This window comes from Chlorocebus sabaeus, chromosome 10 (assembly GCF_047675955.1).
Source record: "Chlorocebus sabaeus isolate Y175 chromosome 10, mChlSab1.0.hap1, whole genome shotgun sequence".
Classification (NCBI taxonomy): Eukaryota; Metazoa; Chordata; class Mammalia; order Primates; family Cercopithecidae; genus Chlorocebus; species Chlorocebus sabaeus.
In genome coordinates, this window is record NC_132913.1 from 109,917,689 (window position 1) to 109,940,651 (window position 22,963).

The following is a 22,963-nucleotide window of genomic DNA, read 5'->3' on the forward strand; positions in this document are numbered from 1 at the left end:
AGCTGGTCTTGAATTCCTGGCCTCAAGCAATCCTCCCACCTCAGCCTCCCAATGTGCTGGGATTACAGGCATGTGCCACCATGCCTGGGAAATTGTCTTTTGGAATAACTTTTTATTTTTATTTTTATTTTTATTTTTTTTCATTTGCATAGTTAATTTTATTTCATTCATTTCATATCCTATCAGTTGCATTTTTGTTTTTATCTCTATACATTTTTATTTATATTTTATTCACGTATTTATTTACATAGAATAAAATTCTCTTTGTTACATACAGTTCTATGGGTTTTGACAAACGCTTAGAGTTATACATCTACCACCACAACCATAACATGGAACAGTTCCATTGTCTCTGAAATTCCCTCATTCTTCCTTTTTGTATACAGCTCTTCTAACCACTGGTGGGTTCTCTTGTCTCTATTTTGCCTTTTCTAGAAAGTGGAATGACTTATTTTTAGTGTGGCTTCTTTAAAAAATTGTATCTGCACATAAGTATTTATAACATACCAAGTGAATGACAAGCTGCCTAGATAAAGTGTGTAGATTATGGTTGAATTATAACATGGATTTTCACTGTACAACATTTTAACCAATATTAGTTTCCTAACACTGGTGGAGACTGCCGGTTGTCCACAAAAGAATTGTGTCCTCCATTTCTTCCACAGGAATATAGCTTCAGCTGGATGTAAGGCTGCCCTGCGAGAGATAACATTTCCAGTTGTTTCTCACTGATAGAATATCAGGGAAAGTGAGGCGTGAACTTCTGCCTCACTTGCTTAATAAGACATTGCTGCTCAGAACACTCTCTTTTTTCACCCTTTCAGGAGCTGAAGTTCAGATGTGCCCTAACATAGATTCAACCACACAAAAGAGGACGACGACCTAAGGCTCAGTTTCAGGGCATGGGGGAGCAATAAGATGAAAAGAAACCACAGTCACGGAGTAGCGCCATGGAGCAGAGTTTCCCACTAACCTCAACTGCTTGCCTTAGAACCATTCTATGAAAGAGAAATGCATGTCTGTATTCCTTAAGCCACTGTATTTTGGGATCTCTTTGTTACAGTAGCTTAACCTTTATCTGAACTAATATTAATATATCCATCATCAACTCCTTTTAAATGTGTCATTTTGTAATTGTTATATATATACAATTGAGCAAAGTACAAATAACTGGATATCTGCCCTGGCAAAAAAAAAAAGGTTGTAGGAGCGGGATGCGAAATGTATTTCCCACAGGTATAACTAGTGTTCGACAATGAAAGAACTACAGGGTATTTCTCTGGCATCAAGAAAATTTTTTTTGCATTACTGCAAGCTACTATTTAACATCTCTGCACCATTACAGCAGTCTTTCAGTCCTACCACTTCTCAAAGATGTTGATATTTGTTAGGTAGGTTGAGAAATTCATGTTCAAAATATCAGACTGGGCCTTACGGAAAAAAAAAAGGCTCCGGGGAAATGTACTTTACCACTGCCCAGGAGGCTCTTCGGTCCCACTCAAGATGTTCAGAGCCAAGTTCTCCTGATGATTCCTTCCTAGAATGAATGGCTCCAGCACAATACACCTTGTTATCATGATCTCACTAGGCCTTACAGAGCTTGTCTCAAGATTATTTTTACAAGAGCCTTACAAGAAAGACAAGAAGTGAGGATTTTCATTTCATTACAGGGATAAACTGAGACATACAGTGACTTACATCAGGTGACTTGGTGAGGCACTAGAAGCTGGAATCAGTAACTGATCCTCCATGGAGATAAAATGCTCTGTCTACAACTATAATTCTTTGACAATTAATGCTATGTGTGCCATGTTTTGCTTTGCCTCTTTTTCCTAATTGGCAGAAAGAGAAATCGAAGCACTAAATTTGGGAGACACACAATGCCAGTGTCTTCACAGGAAAACATAATTCTTTAACACATAAGCAGAACAGGGCCCCAACGATCACAGCTCCAGCTTCTAAAACCCAACCACGGGGTTTTGCCTCACACCTGTAAATGACAGCCAGCAGCACTGTGGAGAGATACTTCCACCTCCTGGGCTGGACATTTCTGTGTGTGATCCCACCAGGCGTGACAATAACTCTGCATGTCTTCTGTAACAGGAAAATGGTTTCCCTTAGGAGCTTCAGCATTCTCTCAGTCCCCTTGACTTTGTTCTCCAGACAGGACTGAGAAGCAAGAAAAGTAGAAACTAGATCATGAAGGGGACCACATCATCCTGGAAAGTCAGATCCCAAAGACATTCAGACATAAAAGGACAACTGAATAAATAAATAAGGCAGTGACAGGTGTTCATTAATCATGTGTGCAACCAATGGTTTTTGCACGGACAGTCAGGAAACATGCAGATTTCTGCGGCAAAGGAAAGACAGGATTGAATTGCACTTTTATTGCAGACCGATCACCTGGGCCTAATTTGACTGTTGCCTCCCAAGAAATCTCTGAGCCCAGGAGGGAAATGTAGGAGGGAGGAGGGAAAACCAACCCCGGCCTGCAGGATGTTTCCTTTGCTGTCTTCTGCTGAGCGCTCTAAAGCAGGTGCAGGTGCAGTGAGATACCTAATCCTGTCCCCAGCCCTCCAGTATTTGCTCTCTTCTCGTTTAAACTCCCTAAGGGGTCTGGTGCGGTCCTCCCAGTGTCATTGCTTAAGCAGAGCGGAAACAAAGAAGTAGGAGAGAGCGGTAAGCATCTTTGTTCTCAATGCGGAAAATCCAGAAGGGAGTTTCCTCCCAACCCACCTGAAAGTGTTCCCCAGTTGCCAAATCAGAAGGGCAGGGGCAGCGACGCAGAAGATGACTCAGGGCCCACTTTGATCCTCCTGGGTACTTGAGCAAGCTCAAGGGTGTTCGGACCTCTGGGGAGACATTGCATCACGCAGTTTGGAAAGAACCTGGGAATTTTCCCTAGGGGACTCGCTGTATTTACTGGGAACTAGTCTTGCAGGAAGGTGGGAGTACGTGGCTGGCTGTCGGGAGCTGGCGTTCGAGGAAATCCGACTTCACCATGGGTTCAGAGTTGCAAGGAAGGTCACTATGGGATCAACCTGAGCCCGAAAGGATGGGCTCGCGCAGGTGCACGCGCGCTTGGCCGCTCCCATTAGTGTCACGTTTGCCGGGGGGAGAAAAAGCGGGGGTTGGGGCGCAGGGAGAAGAGAGGCGAAGTTCGGCCCTCGGCACTCCTCCGCCTGGTTACAAGCGGTCCTGGCCCAGTGGCCGCCCAGGGCCGCCCAAGCCCTCCGGGACTGAGCGAAAGAGGCACGCGCCTTGCGCAAGGTGGAGGCGGACACCTGGGCGGGCGCTAGGACCCGGGCGGCGCACCTGTTGGCTGGGCCCCGGGCTCCGCCCGCCCGCCCGGCCTCCGCCCGGAGTGCGGGACCGGCGGGGGAGAGGCGGGAGTGGCGGTGCCAGCGGAGGGCACCGGCCGGAGTGGCGGCGGCGGCGGAGCGCGGCCCCGGGCTCACCATGGCCGAGCTGCTGCGGAGCCTGCAGGATTCCCAGCTCGTCGCCCGCTTCCAGCGCCGCTGCGGGCTCTTCCCTGCTCCGGATGAAGGCCCCCGGGAGAACGGCGCGGACCCCATGGAGCGCGCGGCGCGGGTCCTCGGGGTCGAGCATCTCCCCGCTGTCAACTGCACGGGCGGCGGGGCCCCGGCCAACGGGCTGCGCAGAGCCGCGGCGCCGGAGGTAACCGCGGGCAGGTGTTCGCCGGGGACGGGGAAGGGGCGGCTGCGGACGTGCGGGTCCCGGAGACTCAGCCACGCGGGGCCGGCCAGGTCGAGAGGGCGCAGTCCGCGGCAGCGACCTGGCTCCCGACGCTGCGAGCGGACGGGGAGGCCTGGCCTTCCAGTAACCAGGATGCCACCCTCCAACGCTGCCAGGGGCAACCGGGTCTATTGAGATATCCCCAGACGCTTTCAATGCAGTCCATTTAGAGACTTCCCACTTTGAAAAGTAGTTAAATTCACGTAGATGCCAGCAAATATGTAAGAGTTACATAATGGAACAGAGGAGCGGGGATGCCCTTGACACTTCCCCGGGGAGACGTTCTTAGACTCCCCCCTGTATTCTTGCATTTCCGCCCATCCCCCTTCCCTGATCCACACAAATGAGGGTGCAGCCGGGCTCGGCACGCTCCTCACCGCGCTGCACCGCCAGCTCTGGGGACAGAACTTGGGACTCACACAGCTCCTAGAGAGATTTACAACCTCCCTGGACTACCCCCGGCGATGATGTCTTAACAGTACCTCCCGCTTATCCTCCCTTAGAGTCTGGGGGTCCCTCCTGCCTGGTGGGTCTTTTGTGGACCTACACCAATGACTTCTAACAGATGCTTCTGGGAGGGAAGCTCGCCACACTCCCCGCTAGGCGTTCAGAGCGTGGTTATACAACCCACTGCGGCTTGGGGGGAACCAGCGTGCGTCGTCGTCGCAGTGCACAGGGACTCCAGGCAGGAGGGACCAGACGGGCTGCACTTGGCTTCTGGGGACGCATGTCTACCAGGAGCCCTGGCTGCACCTGCCCTCTCCCTCGGCAAAGTCAAAAGTGTGGCGCAGGAGAACAGAAGCAAACGTATTAATAATTCGAATTCCTTGTACACAGCCACATTTTGTTCTTCCTAGAAGGTTTTGGTGAAAGAAAGGTGGCCTTTATTTACGTGTGAATTTCTAGATGTAGTAACTGAGGAATTATGAAGAACCTGGCTTCTGTGTGGAAGGGAATATGATAGGCATTGGATTATAGAATTGTTTGGGAGGTTGTGTGTGCCACTCCAAAGAAATCCCCCTCTGTATTTTTTCCTCTTTATTGTCCCTTCTTTATCCCACGTGACATTCTGGTAACTTATAGATGAGTGTGAGAACCCCCTCTTTTCTCTTGCCTTGTCTTAAAAAGGGGGCAGAGTAGGGGGGATAAGAAATCAGCTGGGCATGGTGGCACAACCTGTAGTCCCAGCTACTCAGGAGGCTGAGGCAGGAGAATAGCTTGAGGCAGAGGTTGAGTGAGTCAAGATTGCACCACTGCACTCCAGCCAAGGCGACAGAGCGTGACTCTTTTTCAAAAAAACAAAAACAAAAGACCAAAACAAACAAAAAAACAGTCCCATGGCTGAAATGTGCCGTGACATTTTCAGTGCACACACCGTTTACACCCACAGGTAGACACGTGAGTTGCTTTCTATTGCTGTCTTCACAAGCTTCTACCCTGTTGCTCTAATTCAGGAAGCTGAAAAAGACTGAACTGTTCCACCAGTGCTTTTCAAACTGTTTTAAGCATCACCCCTGGTAACTTAACTTTAAACTCCAGAGTTGGATCCTCTTGACCTTTAAAAGCAAGATAACTAGATTTCTTACACGGCATTATCTTCTTACTGCTTGACAATCCTGGGGTCTTCAGTGAGCGAAATGGTGAGGGTTTCCCCATACCCACCCAGCCAACACAGGACTTCTGCTCACAGATCATGTAAAAGCAAGAAAGCCAAATGCCCAAGATAAGAAATCATTGTGTTGGTATATAATGGGGGAATCATAAACTAGAGAGTGCTTGATAAATGAAAGGTTAATAAATGTTGTTACAGGTGGGTTGGTTTCAAATGACTTAGGAAGATTAATCCTTTACACACGCACATAGAGTCTCCCCTTCAGAAATGATGTCATACCTGCACTCAAGTAATTTATAGGACTTTAAGGGGACAGTTGTGAAAGGTGTGCTGCCCTCTCTGCAGGCCTTTGTACAGGCCTTGGCCTGCCTGAGCTGCCATCCTTTCTCTAAATATCCTCCCCACCCATCTTTCTATTTCCAAAGGTCAGTTCCTCCATGGGTGCCCTCTCTGACCTTCCAGCCTAGCTCCCCCTGCTATAGTTTCTCTTTGCTTTCTGCGTTTCTTCATTACAGCATTTATCACATTGTCTAAATGTGCCTTTGTGGGGATATCTGATAATTCCCAGCCCCTCCAGAGGATAAGCTCTAAGAATGCAGGAAACTTGTCTGTTATGGTCCTTATTTTCTTCCCATAGCCTGGCATATAGGAGGAGCTACTCACTTTTATGAATACATGCGTGTAGATTGCAATATAAAATTATAGTTTTAAACTTTTTTTTTTTAAGAGACAGGGTCTTGCTGTATCACCCAGGGTGGAGTGCAGTGGCGCAATCATAAGTCACTGTATCCTCCACCTCCTGGACTCCTGTAGTTCTGCTGCCTCAGCCTCCTGGGTAGCTAAGACTACGGATGCATACCATCATCTGGTTTGTTTGTTTGTTTGTAGAGACAGGGTCTCACTATGTTGCCAAGACTAGTCTTAAACTCTTGGCCTCAAGTGATCCTTCTGCCTCAGCCTTGCAGAGTGCTGGAATGATAGATGTCAGTCACTGTGACTGGCGATGTTTTGTTTTTCTTTTTTAAAAAATGAGTCAATATTGAAAATCAAGTGATTTTTCCACATAGCCTAGCAGGTAGCACAAGAACATTGATTTAAGACTCTGCAAACAATAGAGAAGTTTTCTTCTTCATTTGAGTGACTTTAGATCTTAATGAATCTAATTTACCGTCCCACCTTTTACATTTTCTATATTTGTTTTAATTTTGAAAACAGGACAAGTGTTTCCTGTTTTCAAGTGACTGAAAGTTTCCTCTACAAGTTCTCATTACACCACACGCCGCTAGCTTAAAGATTAACTGCATCTTTTACAAACCAGGAGTGGGCTTGGCTTGTACAAGCCTGTCATTGAATAAATTGGACAGAGCCTTAAGAGACTGCCCAGTAGTCATGAATTTCACAGAAAGTCTGAGTCCTGAAGGGTTAAGTGATTTGGTGAGGACTTCCAGGATATCCGCACAGTCAGGGGAAGTCAGATCTTTTGACTCCCAAGTCTAAACTGCTTTCCTCTGTGCAGATTCCAGGGAAAATTCCAGGGCGTCGCTGTATCTGATTCACTGAGGTGTGTCCTGTTGGGACCGGCTGGGACAGGGTGGAGATTGTGTGAAAAGAGGTGGTATTGCTTTCAGTTTGCAAGGGTATCTGACTTGCAAGAGTAACTGTAGGAAGCCATTTTTGGTTATTGCTTTGGGAGGCACTGCCCTGAGCAAAACGCAGGATCCTAGGACTGGTCCAAGAAGGTAAAGGTGTGATGAGAATTTCATTTATTTGTCCTGGGGTAAAGCCAGCCTCGGATATAATGGTATTATGATTTCTAACATTTTTGCTTACTCAATACGGTTGTATTTAGTTAGACTCTGCAGTGCCTTCCTCAGCATTACATTAGACTAAGGATCATCTTTTCTAATATCCCTGTGTCCAGTACTTTTTGATAACTGCTCAGACATAGTTCTCACATTGACTTAGGGAGAGGTTCAAAGATAAGTTGTTTCCAGAAATCTTAGACTCTTGAAACATTTCAAGTTTTCCTCTTGAAACATTTGAGGCCTTCTAAATCTGTTAATCTATGAAATTCCACCCTTGATTTCATTGGTGTGCTAAAATACAAACACTAGGAAACCAAGAGATCAGGATCTAGTTTTACCTTTATGTCATTTTGGACTTCTCTGAATCTCGTTTGTCTCATCTGCAGAATGAGCAGAGTGGAAAACAAACAAACAAACAAACATGGTTTTCTGGGTTTTTTTTCTTTTTCTTTTTTTTGAGACAGAGTCTTACCCTGTCACCCAGGCTGGAGTGTGGTGGCTCCATCTCAGTTCAGTGCAACCTCTGCCTCTCAGATTCAAACGATTCTCCTGCCTCAGCCTCCCAAGTAGCTGGGATTACAGGCATGAGCCTCCATGTCCAGCTAATTTTTATAGTTTTAGTAGAGATGGGATTTTGCCATGTTTGCCAGGCTGGTCATGAACTCCTGACCTTAGGTGATCTGCCCATCTCTGCCTCCCAAAGTGTTGGGATTACAGGCGTGAGCCATCGCGCCCAGCCAAGAATCATGGTTTTCTAACCATGGCTGTACAGTATAGTCTCGAGGATAGTGTACAGTTAGAGAAGCTTTCAAAACAAAACAAACATAAACCAATGTCCAAGATCCGGGTTAGAAGAGGGGTCCAGAGACGCTGGCCAACAAAGTTGGGAAGCTCTGAGTTCTCTTCTCCTAGGACCCACCACTCTTTGTATATTCAGTAGGAGAGTAGTGATGGCTGCAGGCAGTGGTCATGGCAGCTGTGACATTTTGGCTTCATCATAACTAAACTGGCCAACAGATCAGACTGCAAGTTTTTATTATCCTTTATTGGATGCTTACGTGTGAAACGACAAAATGAGATATTTTGAAAGTATATATTTGATCTTTTTTTCTAGTTACAGATATCATTGTTCACAGGAGAAAACTTGGAAGCACACAAAGAGAAAGTTAAATTCATGCCCATTATATCACCGCCCATTGCTAATCACTTAGTAAATGTTCAGCCCAATTTTTAATGTTGCATGTTCCTCCACAGGATGACTATACTGTGATTTAGTCAGCTAGGCACTGTGCCTTTGGGTTGTTTCCAGTTTTTGCATTAAAAATGATAACATCTTTATACAAGTATCTCTCCTCCTGTCTTTGATTATCTTCTAAATAAAATGTCGAGACTTGAAATTACTGAGTGAAAAAATGCATATATTATTGCTCTTCATAGCTATTACCAAATTGGCCCACAGGAAGGGTCTACTAGGGCAAACCACTACAAGGGAGGTTTTCTCACACACTCACCAATGTTAGGTTTTTGGGTTTTTTTTTTTTTGAGATGAAATCTAGCTCTCTCTCCCAGTCTGGAGTGCAGTGGCGTGATCTCGGCTCACTGCAAGCTGTGCCTCCAGGATTCACACCATTCTCCTGCCTCAGCCTCCCAAGTAGCTGGGACTACAGTCACCCACCACTATGCCTGGCTAATTTTGTGTATTTTTTAGTAGAGATGGGGTTTCACCGTGTTAGCCAGGATGGTCTCGATCTCCTGACCTTATGATCCACTAGCCTCGGCCTCCCAAAGTGCTGGGATTACAGGCGTGAGCCACCGCGCCTGGTCAGTGTTAGGTATTAATACTCTCTTTAATCTTTGGAGAAAATAAACCACTTTGGCTTCTATCTCACCTTTGCTTTCTTCATTTCCAATCAACATCTATTGATCAATACCCTGTTTCTGGGACAGTCCTCAGACTTACAGACATAAAGATAAATACAATTTAGTTTCTTCCCTGTGAAAGCCCAAATAAAAGGGTGCAGTGCAAAAAAACAAAAATACTAGAATAGAAGGATGAATACAAGGACAGGGAGACAATAGCAGGAGTAACTCACCTTCCCAGGGGAGCCCATGAAGTCTTGAGTTGGGGCTTAAACAGTGGGTAGGAATCAAACAGGCAAAAATGGGAGAAGCTCTTTCTGTACCTGGATTCTTGTGTGCTAGAACATAAAGACACACGTCGTTTTTGGTGAATAATGACAAGTTCAGCCTGGGTATCATCAGAGTGTCAGCAGGAAATAGTTGGCCTACTTAAAAAGGGTAATTGAAACCCTTAAAAATAATTAAAATGGTACATTTTATGTATATTTTACTTTAATTTTCTTTTTTTCTTTTCTTTTTTTTTTTTTTGAGACAGAGTCTCACCATCTCCCAGGCTGGAGTGCAGTGGCGCAATCTCGGCTCACTGCAAGCTCAGCCTCCCAGGTTCACGCCATTCTCCTGCCTCAGCCTCCCAAGTAACTGGGACTACAGGCGCCCGCCACCACACCTGGCTAATTTTTTATATTTTTAGTAGAGACAGGTTTTCACCGTGTTAGCCAGGATGGTCTCGATCTCCTGAGCTCATGATCTGCCCGCCTCGGCCTCCCAAAGTGCTGGGATTACAGGCGTGAGACACCACACCCAGGGTCCCTAACATGGGCTGTACATAGTGACTTCCTTTCAAAGAATATGGCATATGGAAAGAGAAGGGGGATAAAAGTAATTTTGCAGTATGGAAACTTGACAGACTCTCCCTTGGCCAGATGATCAAGGTCAACATCACCAGTGGTAAGTCATGTTGACATCACGTTATCTTGATGCATATTAAAATTTTGTGTTCTTGTTACATGTCGAGGGACATTCTGCAAAATATCTGACCAGTACTCTTCAAAACTGTCAAGGTCATCAGAAACAAGGAAATTCTGAGAACCTGTCACAACTCAAGAGGAGTCTCAGGAGGCGTGACTAAATGTTATGTAGTATCCTGGATGAGGTCATGGAACAGAAAAGGAAAAACATTAGGTAAAAAATAAGGAAGCCTGTGTAAAGTATGGACTTTAGTTAATAATAATGTATCGATATTGTAACAAATGTATCATACCAACGTAAGATGGCAATCATAGGGGTAACTGGCTACAGAGTATAAGGAAGGCTGGGAGTATATGGGAATTGTGTATTGTCTTTTCAATCTTTTTATAAATTTAAAATTTTTCTTTAAAAGAAATAGTCTATTTAGGCCAGGCATGGTGGCTCTCTTGAGGTCAGGAGCTGTAATCACAGCACTTCGGGAGGCCAAGGCAGGCAGATCACTTGAGGTCAGGAGTTTAAGACCAGCCTGGCCAACATGGTAAAACCCTGTCTCTACCAAAAAAATATGAGAATTAGCCAGGTGTGGTGGCACACATCTGATGTACCAGCTACTTGGGAAGCTGAGGCATTAGAATTGCTTGAACCCGGGAGGTAGAGATTGCAGTGAGCCAAGATCATGCCACTGCACTCCAGTCTAGGTGGCAGAGAGAGACCTTGTCCCCCCGCCCCCGCCCCAAGTCTATTTAAAAATTGTACAAGGTGGGGGTAATTGAAAGACTATTTACAAAGATGTGGGCAGGGTTGGAAGAAAACCAACATGGGAGGATGAAGCATCTTGGAGCAAGCAACTTCAGCCTAAAAAAGCAAGAACAGGGAGTAGGGTTCAGGTAACCCCAGACCTACTGAGAGCTTAGACGGCAGAGGGAATTCCCTGACCAGAGCTGAGGCCCTTAGCAAAGAAAGGCAGCCACAGCCAGGCAGGAAGAGGCTGGCGGGGTGGGGATCAGATCTCAAGCTCATTCTCCATATGCCCTCTTTCTCATATCCTACCAGTGCCCCACCTTTAACCAAATTTAGCCCATAGTCAGGGAGCTTGGGAGCTGGTTGAAGCAGTCCATCAAGGTCAGCCCCCTGTAGAAAGGCAGAGAGTGGACCGGAGAGGAGAAATGGAACCCACCCAGCGCAGGTTGCGTGAAGAAATTGCTGTGATAATACAGCTGCAGTTCTGGACTGCAGCCAGAGTTTTAGGCTGAAGCCTTAATGTGGCTTACTGCAGAATTTGGACTTTATCCTATAGACAAGAAGATAGCAGTCAATTTCATCCTGTGTGCCAAATCAGAATTGGCAACTCAGAGCACTGTGTTAAGAAGGGATCTCAGGGTGTCTCTGTGCAGGATTGATGGGGGTGCCTGTGGAGTATGGAGGGAGCCCAGTGGTGAAGCCTTTTAAGAAATAGTGATGTTAGATTCAAGCAGCAACAAATGTAGGACTCACATGAAATCAAACCCTAATATCTGTTTTGGGTTCTCCATGATACTTCTATTGTCACTGTCACCCACAGATGCTTTAGGAGGAAAAAGTACAAATGGTTTCTTAAGACAGAGGTTGCCATGTTTTGAATCATAGGATCCCATCATTATGATTACAAGCTGATTGAGCCAGGGCTCAGCCCTGGAGTGAAAGGCAGCCTTCTATAGGCTGGTCAGCATTTTATGACATGGCTTGGCATGGGGACATCATCCAATTAAGATCATACATATTGTGTAGTAACTAACAGACTCAATCGAATTGCTGCCTCAGCAAGTCTGAATGCAAGACCCAGACATGAATGGTGGAGTTCTGATAAACCTCAGATAAAAGAAGGAGGTTGTAAAGAAACGGAAGCCCCAAGACCCAGGAAACAATAGGAACTCAGAAGCCAGAGGTGGAGGAGGGAATGAAAAGTCTGTGGAAAAGATAGGCCGGACATGGTGGCTCACAACTGTAATCCCAACACTTTGGGAGGCTGAGGCGGGTAGATCACCTGATGTAAGGAGTTTGAGGCCAGCCTGACCAACATGGAGAAACCCTGTCTCTACTAAAAATACAAAATTAGCCAGGCATGGTGGCACATGCCTGTAATCCCAGCAACTTGGGAGGCTGAGACAGGAGAATTGCTTGAACCCGGGGAGTGGAGTTTGTGGTGAACCAAAATCGTGCCTTTGCACTCCAGCCTAGGCAACAAGAGCGAGACTCTGAAAAGGAAAGAAATAAAGAAAGAGAGAAAGAGAGAGGGAGAGAGGGAGAGAGGGAGGGGAGGGAGGGGAGTGGAAGGGAGGGGAGGGAGGGGAGGGGCAAAGCAAAGCAGAAGAAAAATTTCTGAGTGGAAGAGAAGCTAAGACTTGAGTATGGCAGACTCCACTGAGCGTAAGAAGCTAGAGGAACTGTTGTATTTCAGGATAGAATGGCTCAGAGAGGACATTAGGAAAGAAGCTGGCTATGTGGCTGCTGCAGTCTTCTTCGTTCTTGAGGAATTATATTATAAACCCCTCTCAGTGGAGGGAGCCTATGGGGATCTCCCAGTGCTGATGCCTACTACTTTGAGGGATTTGCACATAATTTCAAGTAGGTCATTATTTCTCTCACTGTAGTTGGGAATGGTGGCTGGTGAGGAAGGACAATAGGGAGAGGAAGTTAGATCCCTCCGCTCACCTGTGTACCCTCAGGGCCTGACATGCCTGGAACAGCCAGGTACTTAATCCTACCTGGTGAATGGAAGCTTGAAGGGTGTGCTAAACTCACCTTTTTCTGACTTGGAAGAAATTTGATCACCTGCCCTTTCCTCTCACAACAGAGGTAACTTATCCCTGGGCACTTGGCCTGGCTGTGTCTTCTTGTAGCTTGATGGTTTTCTTTTTTCCCCGTGTTGGCTTCTTCCTTTTCATAAACGAAACTGATAGAGGGTTTTGATTAATGAATAACTTTTTAATTGCTTTGCTTTCCTCTGATGGATGTCATGAAGGGAGGTATTGCTAAAAAGTTAGTCGATGGTGAAACACCTGACAAGTTTAAAAATGTATTTCAATTACTATGTTTTAGGAAGACTGTGGACAGCGGGTCTGGTGTGATTTTAACTTTTTTGACTTCTAATTAAGATGTCAAGACATTTGCATTTCTCAAAAAGCACTTTCACTTCCTCTTGTTACAGTTTCTGTTAATGATTAAGTCCTCTGTGGTCCCGATAAGAATTATGTCCTGCACAAAAGCATTATTGTATTTTATCTAGCAGGAGATTTTCTTGTGAGAAAACACTGTCACGGTTTCCAGGCAACGCATCGAGAGTGTTCCTGTCTATATTAGGAATCTATGAAAATACTAAAATGTAGGGCATCGCAGGTCTTTCTTATTCTTCTTGCCTGGTGAGATACATTCCATATACTGAGAAAGTGAAATATTGAAAAATCAAGGCCAGACTGTGATGTGTATTTTTGATTAAGTAATTTTTAATTTTATAATTGACACATAATAAGTGTATATGTTTATAGGGCACAGCGTGATGTCTCAGTGTGTAGGTGTGTGACTCATGTTTTTTGTCCCCTCAATCTTACTTCAGTCACAACAAAAAGTCCCTGAGGCTTGAGCCAGAGCAGATGAAAAGGGAAGGCGCCAGTCACCTGAGATCTTGAGGGCAAAGCTTGGGAGTCTTGGGAAAGGGGGCAGTGGTTTCCCTCAACCATTTTAAATATTATTCTCTCCTCCCCCAAATGCTCATCGGCAGTGCTAGACCTCTATTGTTTAAGGAAAAAACAAAACACCTGATTCATTGTTACTTTGTTAATACCATTGATTTTGTAAATGCCTTCATAAGAAATGCCCTTTCTGTCATCTCAGGGTATGTTTTGATTTGTCCAAATGGCGAAAATTTTGTTTCCATAAAATTTTATGAAAAACTGCCCATCAAAGCAAAGATTCCTGTGGGTAGGAGAAAGAGGTATGGTGATGAATGCACAGGCTCCTGGGGTAATGTGTCGGCAGCTAGAAAAGATCAGGCCTTAATTGGTGGAGAAAGGGCTTGGGTGACAGATAACTAAAGGGTGACTGTGAAATAGAACATCAAGTATTTTGTTTAAAGCTTGACAAATGGAAGGAGCCTCTGTTAGAAGTTGGTTTGTGTATTAGTCAGGGTTCTCTAGAGGGACAGACTTAATGGAATGGAGATATATATAATGGATATATATAGATATAGACATATATAGATATATATAGAGAGAGAGCAATGGGGAGTTTATTTAGTAGTAACTCACACAATCATGAGGTCCCACAAAAGGCCTTCTGCAGGCTGAGGAGCAAGGAGAGACAGTCTGAATTCCAAAACTGAAGAACTTGGAGTCCAATGTTCAAGGGCAAAAGCATCCAGCACAGGAGAAGATGTAGCCTGGGAGGCTAGGTCAGTCTCTCTTTTTACATTTTTCTGCCTGCTTATACTGTAGCTGAGGTGGCAGCTGATTAGACTATGCCCCCTCAGATTAAGAGTGGGTCTGCCTTTCCCACACCACTGACTCAAATGTTAATCTCCTTTGGCAACATCCTCGCAGACAAACCCAGGATCAATACTTTGTATCCTTCAATCCAATCAAGTTGACACTCAGTATTAACCATCACCAGTCCACCCTTTGTCAACTTGAACCCATGCACATCTCCTGAGATCATATGTAATCTTCATGTACAGAAAACAATAAGGTTATAATTATGTCTAACATAATACAACTATCCTTCATACAACAGGAAACTCACCAAGCCCCAATGCAAGTACTATTACATAAAGTTAACAATACTTAAATGCTGATGTGAAGTCAATAAATCTTATGTCACATGATAAAGGAGGAAGGAAATAAAGTGAAGATATTAGTACAAGTGTATACATGCATGAACATGTTTTTAACAAAAGAATAAGGAAATACTCATGACAATTACAGTCCTGGGTTCTGTAGCTGGTCACGTGGTCGTAGCTGGTATTGATGACTACCTTCTACTACCCATTCTGTATTCCCTTTGCCTTCAGCAAGCACTTCAGCAGGTCGTGGTTTTATTCCTTGTGGAGTGATCCAAACCTTCATTCCTGAGGGGTCTTGCCTGGATTGGGCTGTTGTAGTTTCCCATTGACCTTAATCACAGGGCATGGTAATACTAAGAGATACCCTAATGGGTCTTCTGTATGCTATGCATCCTCTTCCTTAACTCTGTAGTGAAGTATCATCTTCATAGTCCTGGTCAGTCACCCCAGGCAGCACTGTAAGTCCTTTCTTAGCCTGTTGACTTAAAGGTAGGAGGAGCCCAAAGTGTCCAGGTGGCAATCTTAACTTCCAGTTTAATGGAATTGTCGTGGTGCCACCTGGTAGCAGCATTCCCCGCTCTGGAACTAAGACTTCTAGGCCAACAGAACATAACGTCACAGGAACAGGAAGCAAAAATTTTGCTAATGGATCAGTAGGGGTGATGGCGAGTTGTGCTACTTCCACTTCTACCCCTTAATTCCTGGACCCATGAATCTTGACTATGGGAGAAACAGTACCATATATTAGACACTGATTCAGAGCATACACAATCTTCTGGAGAACTTTGCCCCCACCCTGCAAAGTACTGTCACCTCGTTAGCATTGTAATTGTGACTTCAAAAGGCCATACCACCATTCTATCAATCCAGGTGCTTCAGGATGATGGGGAACATGGTACAACCAGTGAATTCCATGAGCATGAGCCCACTGCCACACTTCTTTAAGCGTAAAGTGAGTGCCTTGGTCAGAGGCAATGCTGTGTGGAATACCATGATGGTAGATAAGGCATTCCATGAGTCCATGGATGATAGACTTGGCAGAAGCATTGTGTGCAGGAGAGGCAAACCGATATCCGGAGTAAATGTCTATTCCAGTGAGGACAAACCTCTGCCCTTTCCATGATAGAAGAGGTCCAATACAATCAACCTGCCACCAGGTAGCTGGTTGATCACCCAAGGAATGGTGTCATATCGAGGGCTCAGTGTTGGTCTCTGCTGCTGCCAAATTGGGCACTCAGCAGTGGCCATAGCCAGGTCAGTCTTGATGGGTGGAAGTCCATGTTGCTAAGCCCATGCATAACCTCCATCCCTTACACCACGGCCACTTTTTTCATGGGCCCATTGGGTGACGACAGGGGTGGCTGGGGAAGGAGGCTGAGTGGTGTCCACAGAATGGGTCATCCCATCCATTTGATTATTAAAATCTTCCTCTGCTGAGGTCACCCATTGGTGAGCAGTCACATGGGATACAAATATCTTCACAATTTTTGACCACTCAGAGAGGTCCTTCCACATACCTCTTCCCCAAATATCTTTGTTACCAATTTTCCAATCATGCTTCGTCCAAGTCCATGACCATCCAGTCAAACCATTGGCTACAGCCCATGAGTCACTACACAATTGCACATCTGGCCACTTCTCCTTCCATGCAAAGAACACAACTGATGCACTTCTCGATGTTCTCACCACTGGGAAGATTTCCCTTCACCGCTGTGCTTCAGGGATGTCCTAGAAAGAGGCTGTAGTGCTACAGCTGCCCACTTTCAGGCAGTGCCTGCCTATAGTGCAGAACCATCTGTGAACCAGGCCCTAGTCTTCTCTTCCTCTGTCAACTGATCATAGCGAACTCTCCATGAGGCCTTCAGTGCAGGCTGGGGGAGAGAAGGCAGGTGGCAGGAGTGGAGACCAAGGTCATTTAAGTCATTTCCTCATGTAACTTACTTGTGCCTTCGGGACCTGCTCTAGCCCGATCACTTCCATTTGATGATGGAATGCTGCTGTTCATGACCCACTTTATGGCTAGATGGGTCAGAAAGCACCCAGTTCATGATAGGTAGTTCAGGTTGCATGGTGACTTGATAACCCATAGTCAAATCTTCAGTTTCCACCAAAGCCTAGTAACAGGCCAAGAGCTGTCTCTCAAAAGGAGAGTAGTTATCTGCAGAAGATGGTAGGGCCTTGCTCCAAAATCCTGGAGACTCCCACTGTGATTCACCTATAGGGTCCTACCAAAGGCTCCAAACAGCATCTGCCACTGACACCTCAAGCACCATTGGATCTGCTGGGTCATATGGGCCAAGTGGCAGAGCAGCTTGCACAGCTCTACTACCTTTGCAACTGCTTGTGAATCTATAATTATTTCAAAAGAAAGTTTAAAAAATCAATACTGCCTTATAAAAAATGGTTCTGCCATTTTTCTCACAACTTTTGCTACAGGCATTATTTGTACTTTCTGCACAAGGAAATGTAGAATAGCATTCGGGAGAAGGTGGCTTCTGAGCCTGCCGTGCTGTTGTTTCCAGAGCTTCAGGGCTTGGCTGTCAACCTTCTGCTAACTGACTGCTTCTATGTGCCAAGGAAAACACAGAGAAGTGTGTGAGTGTCAGAAAAGCACATTTGTCCTTAATTTTATTTTGACAGACTTGTTTTATAGCCTCATGTTTTGTGTGTTTTTGTTTGAGATGGAGTCTCGCTCTGTCACCCAGGCCGGAGTGTAGGGTGCGACCTCAGCTCACTGCAACCTCTGCCTCCTTGGTTCAAGCAATTCTCCTGCCTCAGCCTCTTGAGTAGCTGGGACTCCAGGTGCCCACCAACACGCCCAGCTAATTTTTGTATTTTTAGTAGAGATGGGGTTTCACCATATTGGTCAGGCTGGTCTCCAACTCCTGACCTTGTGATCTGCCCACCTTGGCTTCCCAAAGTGCTGGGATTACAGGCGTGAGCCACTGTGCCCGGCCATTTTTTGTGTTTTAAAATACTGGTTTTTAACATTTTGTTAAGCTACTTTAAATTGGTTTGCAAGTAGATCAAATTTGCACATTACGATGACTTCAGTCTCTCTTCCAGTTGTCTTTTTTTCCTCTTCAGTCTACAAACATTCTTCAAGTCATTAATCCCCTTCTTCACCCACCGCAGAACATCAGCTTTCAGCCTAGCAGCCCTGGAATCTGATACTCTCTGCTTCCTTTAACCATAGAACATCTTAAAAGAGCCATCTGAGATCTACACTCCCTTCTACTTTTTCACACGTTTTGTGCCTGCTGCACGGCTCTAGCTGGTATAGTGTGAACTAAAAGAAAATAAAACCAGGAAAGTGTATTCAGCGTAAGAGATCATTTTTGAGGGTTACTTTGTCCATGTGTAATTTCACTGAGAGTAGCTGTCTAATTTTAAATGAAAAGTTTTAAAATAGTTAATTCTCTTCTGATGTACATAAAAAGTAGATTCCTCTGTATTTAAACTGTATTCTCAATGGTGAGGCCTGGGGCTTTGGCAGGGAAGCTGACTCATGGTTCAGTAGCTTATTTCCCTGGACTCAAGGTCAACAATAGCCATTCCTCATGTGGTAGAACCATCACATTTGTTTAATAGTTAGATTTATGTTCTTCTCCCACAAGTAGTTTTCATCATCAGAAAATATTTGTCAAATATCCAATTGTAAAAGGTTTGTTCAACTGTGTTCTTCAAAGGGAAAAATTTAATCACAATATCCAAAGGATGTTATAAAAGTAATTAAAATTCCATATACTTCTAGACATGGAAACACATTCATGATCTATTGTTCAACCAGAAAAAGCAGATTAAAAAGTAGAGTTTATAATATAAAGTTTAAATGTACACATTTTAAAACTGTAGAGCATATATTTGAATATATTTTTTCAAAAGGATCTGGAGTGATGAACCAAATGTTTCCAGTGGTGGTTCTTAGGCACAGAGGGTTTAAATGTCGTTTTTATTTTCTTACTTGTAATTTTCTGTATACTCTGCATTGTTTACAATATGAAGGTAGGAATTTTATGTTTAGAAAGAGTTAAATTATTTTCATTTTATAAAAAGATTCTGAGGACATTTTGTACTTTTGAGGAATATTAGTTACCAAGATTATTACCATTGATCCATATGAGAACCTTAAAAAATTAACATTGACATCTTTTGTAATAAAGTGCCAAATATTGACTGTATTGATTATGATCCTTACCTTGAAGAAATATTTATTAAACTATGTGAAGTACTCCAGTAGATTTCTTAAATAAAACAAAACGGTGCCCCTATGTCTCTGCATAAAGACACCACATGGAATTACAGTGTATCTTTTCCTATTCTGTCCAAGCAACCACGTGAAATGCTAAGAACTTAAAATATATAATGTTCTTTTGCACTAATGGAAATTTCTAATTGCACTGAAAGATTTCAGCCTTAAAAAGATCTTTTCTTGGGCAAAAAAATATATTCTTAAAGAAGTCAGGAACATCTTAAGAGAAGCAGATGTTGAATGTTGTATCTCCTCTTCCCTTTGGTATATTTTTGGCATGTGTCTTCTGTTGTTTCTTTAAAAGTTGCTTTTTAATTGCTGTAGGTCCTTGTTTTAGCTATTTACTCACTTGCAGGCAATGTCTTGGGCATGCTTTGTGTTAGATCTTGGTTTCTCTTCATCAGGTGACAGTGGTTGAAGTAAAGGGATTTTTAAAGTAGGATTAAATAACAATACTTAGTACTTATAGCAGACATAAAAATATTATCTGATAGACTTTTTATACTAGTGTGTTTTAAAAGTACCTTTTTATCTTCTCCCCTTCTTGGCTTTGTTGGGTGATGTTTTTCGTAAGTACAGAAAAACATTGAACAATTTAATTGTGTAATTCATCTTCATGTCCGTGAATGTTAGATACCAGTATCATAAAATTTGATTAATTATGCAAATATCCTTGAACATATAAAATACCCAGTCCCCTAGGTGATTACTAAATGAGTTTCTCTTGGCTAAGAATCTAAAATGTTTTTTAAGAAACCAAAATGTAAGTTTCTTTTTGCAACATGTTTCTGTACTAGTATTTGAACTCTGAAGTATCTAATGGTTTTTGAATCCACTCTAATATAATGGTGTAACATTGGAAAGATCTGTCTCACGGGACCCCTAAATTTACCCTTCCTCAGAGCAGACAGTTTTATAGCCCTCAGTATTAAGATTCAGACCACAAGCTCAGCAGGAGTCAATAGATCAGTCAGAGTGGAGCCTCGCTGAACAAACCTGAAATCAGAACGATGAAATATTGAATCATGACATGATAGTAAGGAATGCCTCCAAAGTAATTGTCACATTTGCTTGTAGTGACCTTTATAAAATACCCACACTTGAAAATGATATTTTTAATGTTTCCTCCTCTAAAAAAAATTGTCACAATCTTAAAATTGGAAACATTGCCAGAATGGCAATTGTCTGGTGAAGCAGAAGTGCTGCATCATGGAGTGAAACGATTCTTGGCTTTGCCCCATGAATCATATTTTTTTAAATTTCAGTCTTATTTTACTTATTTTTAAAAATTTAATTTAGATTCATGGAGTACATACGCCAATTTGTTATATGGGTATATTGCTTGATGCTGAGGTCTGGGTGTCTAACGGTCACATCACCCAAGTGGTGACCACAGTACATGATGAGTCGTTTTTCAACCCTTGTCCCTCTCCTTCCCTCCGCATTTTGAAATCCCCAGTGTCTATCATTCCCATCCTTGGGTCTGTGTGTACCCAATGTTTAGCTCCCACATATAAGTGAGAACATGCAGTATTAGGTTTCTTTAGCTTATTTTTCTTTCTAAGAAATGGATTTATGAGGGGCTACCATAGAGAAAAGGAATGTTGATAATTTTCTTTCCTGTTGCTCTTCCCTGCCATTTCTTCTCCTTGGTATTTTCTTTGCAGGTCTGTGTTGTTGTTTGTTTTCCACTTGTTTGTTTTTTTCAGCATTGGTTTTGGTGCTGTTGACTTAGGTTGTGTGCTACAGGGATCTTGGCTATAGTGAGCCCTTCATGGCCTCACACGGCCCCTCACAGAGGTCTGTGTGTTCCGTGTCTGTGCTGTATTTTGCAGGGGAGGCAGTGTATAGGCTAAGAGGGTGCTTGGCTTCTTATACATCTAAGACATGTCATGTAACCTCTACTGTAACCTCTACCGCCTTGGTTTCCTTATCTGTGAAATGGGAGGAAATAATCACATATACCTCCTAGAGTTCTGAGATGCAAATAAGATCATCTGCGAAAGTGCTGAACACATGGTATTTGGTGTCAAGTCAGCCTTCAAGTGTTATTTTTACTATCATCTCTACCATCCCACCATCACCAACGCTGCTGTTGCTGCTACTACTACTAATGCCACTTCTATTATTTTAATCCAACAAGGTCTTTTCCAAGAAGAAATTCCTCTCTTGTTGTAGGGCATGGGTAATGGGAGATGAGGGACCTTGGGACCATACAGATGGTGCAGATCTACTTTCTTATGCCACTTCATAAGGGTAGACTCTAGGTGGAGCTAATCATGTGCTTTAAATTGTTGCATTGCAGCGTAGGGAAGCATTCAGCCATATTGTTTTCCAGGATTTGCGTGGTAGGAGTTTGGCAGTCCTTCTTTCTGGTGGTCTGTGACACCCAATCATTTGCCACAAAAATGCTTTTCCAGGTTCTGCTTCTTTTCATCTACACTTATTGAGTTGTGAAACATTTTAGAGAGTTTCTTATTCTGAGAAAAAATAATTAATATTCAGCCAGTATCTATCAAGCAGATACAATGTGCCAGACCCTAGATTTGCCTGTGATCCCTCTGGGGTGGATACACCTGCTGGTCCCTGCTCTTGAAGAGCTCTCAGTGCATTAGTGAAGACAGGTAAACAGGTGAGCAGGACATATGAGGGAAAAGGACAAATTCTTTCTTAAAGTTCATGTGAACAAGATCTCTTTTTCTCAGAGTCCTTGATTCCCCATGAGAAAACACCGAACCAACAATTTTGAGTGCAGTTGCCTCCAAGACTCCTAATAGAAATGTTAAGAGGATTTGAAACTTATCAAGCATAGAACTAGGTACAGCAGAAGATCTCGGCTTTAGAAAAGAATACATTTCAGCTTTGGGGGAAAAAGTCCTTGGAGATTTTTTTATTAGAGTATACGAAGTATAGATTCATGCATAACACTAGAATATTGTAAGCTAAGAGAATTTTAAGATGGGAAAATAAATTGTGAGCATGAGTAATAAGATAAACCTTTGAGCATGCAGGCATCCAGACTCCAATTAGTCCCTGGCCAGACCCCAACCCAGGAGACAGTTAACTGTCCAGGGACCAGGAAGAGAAGATCCTTTAGAGGTCCTTGACTCTTGGCAAAGTTACGAGAATAAGGCCACCTCTGTGGAGCCGCTATGGGTAACGATCATCCCATGTAAGGTGAAGATAGTAACTAATTGCTGCTGCTGCTGCTGCTGCTGCTGAAACCTGGCCTTGCTGAACTTGGAGCTCCTTGAACCTCAGAGCTGGGGGTCACAAACCAGGACTTGTTGGACCAAACACTGACCACAGACATACTTCGTTCACACGTGGCTTTACTAGTGGAGCCTTTCTAAACTTTCTGCCTTCTGTTCTTTGAGAAAGTGGGAGCTGTAGCAGCACTGGCTTGCATTCCTGCGTAATCATAAGAGGTTGCTTTCCAGTTCCAGTTGCTTCCTTGCACCATAGCAACTCCCTCAGTTCCCAGGACTCTCTCTTGTCCCACACCTGCCATTGCTTTGCTGACTCATACCACTTGCTTGACCCACATAGGCATTTGAATTCACTACCTCTGACCTAGAAAATTCCAGAAAGAAGGAGAATAGCCAGGGTTCCTGAGGGAGAAGGACTATGCTACCCTTAGGACTAGGATGCCCCTGTCTAATGCTCCCTGATGTAGGCGGCAGTCCCCAGAGGAGAGGCTCAGAATCACTTTGGAATGATTAGACTATACAGAGCTGTGGTTCTCGATGGGAGGATGTGTGGAAAAGCCTGATGACCGGCAATTAGGTGTGAAGTCTTCTTATTCTGTGCCTGCTCTGCAGACCCAGAAGCCTTAGATGTCCTCTCCTCTGAATCCTCCCAATGCCAGGCTTAGATGGATCTACTGCCTGCCT

At 43.9% G+C, this 22,963-nt stretch overlaps 1 protein-coding gene across 1 annotated transcript in view; it reads left to right on the forward strand.

The window, feature by feature from the left end:
• Window positions 1–223: 223 nt before the first annotated feature.
• SGPP2 (sphingosine-1-phosphate phosphatase 2) overlaps window positions 224–22,963 on the forward strand; it is a 141,473-nt gene continuing 118,733 nt past the window's right edge. Inside the window, exon 1 of the mRNA XM_007966440.3 lies at window positions 224–3,681. Coding sequence (XP_007964631.2) covers window positions 3,463–3,681 — 219 coding nt within the window. The 5' untranslated portion in view covers window positions 224–3,462. The remainder of the gene's footprint in view (window positions 3,682–22,963) is intronic.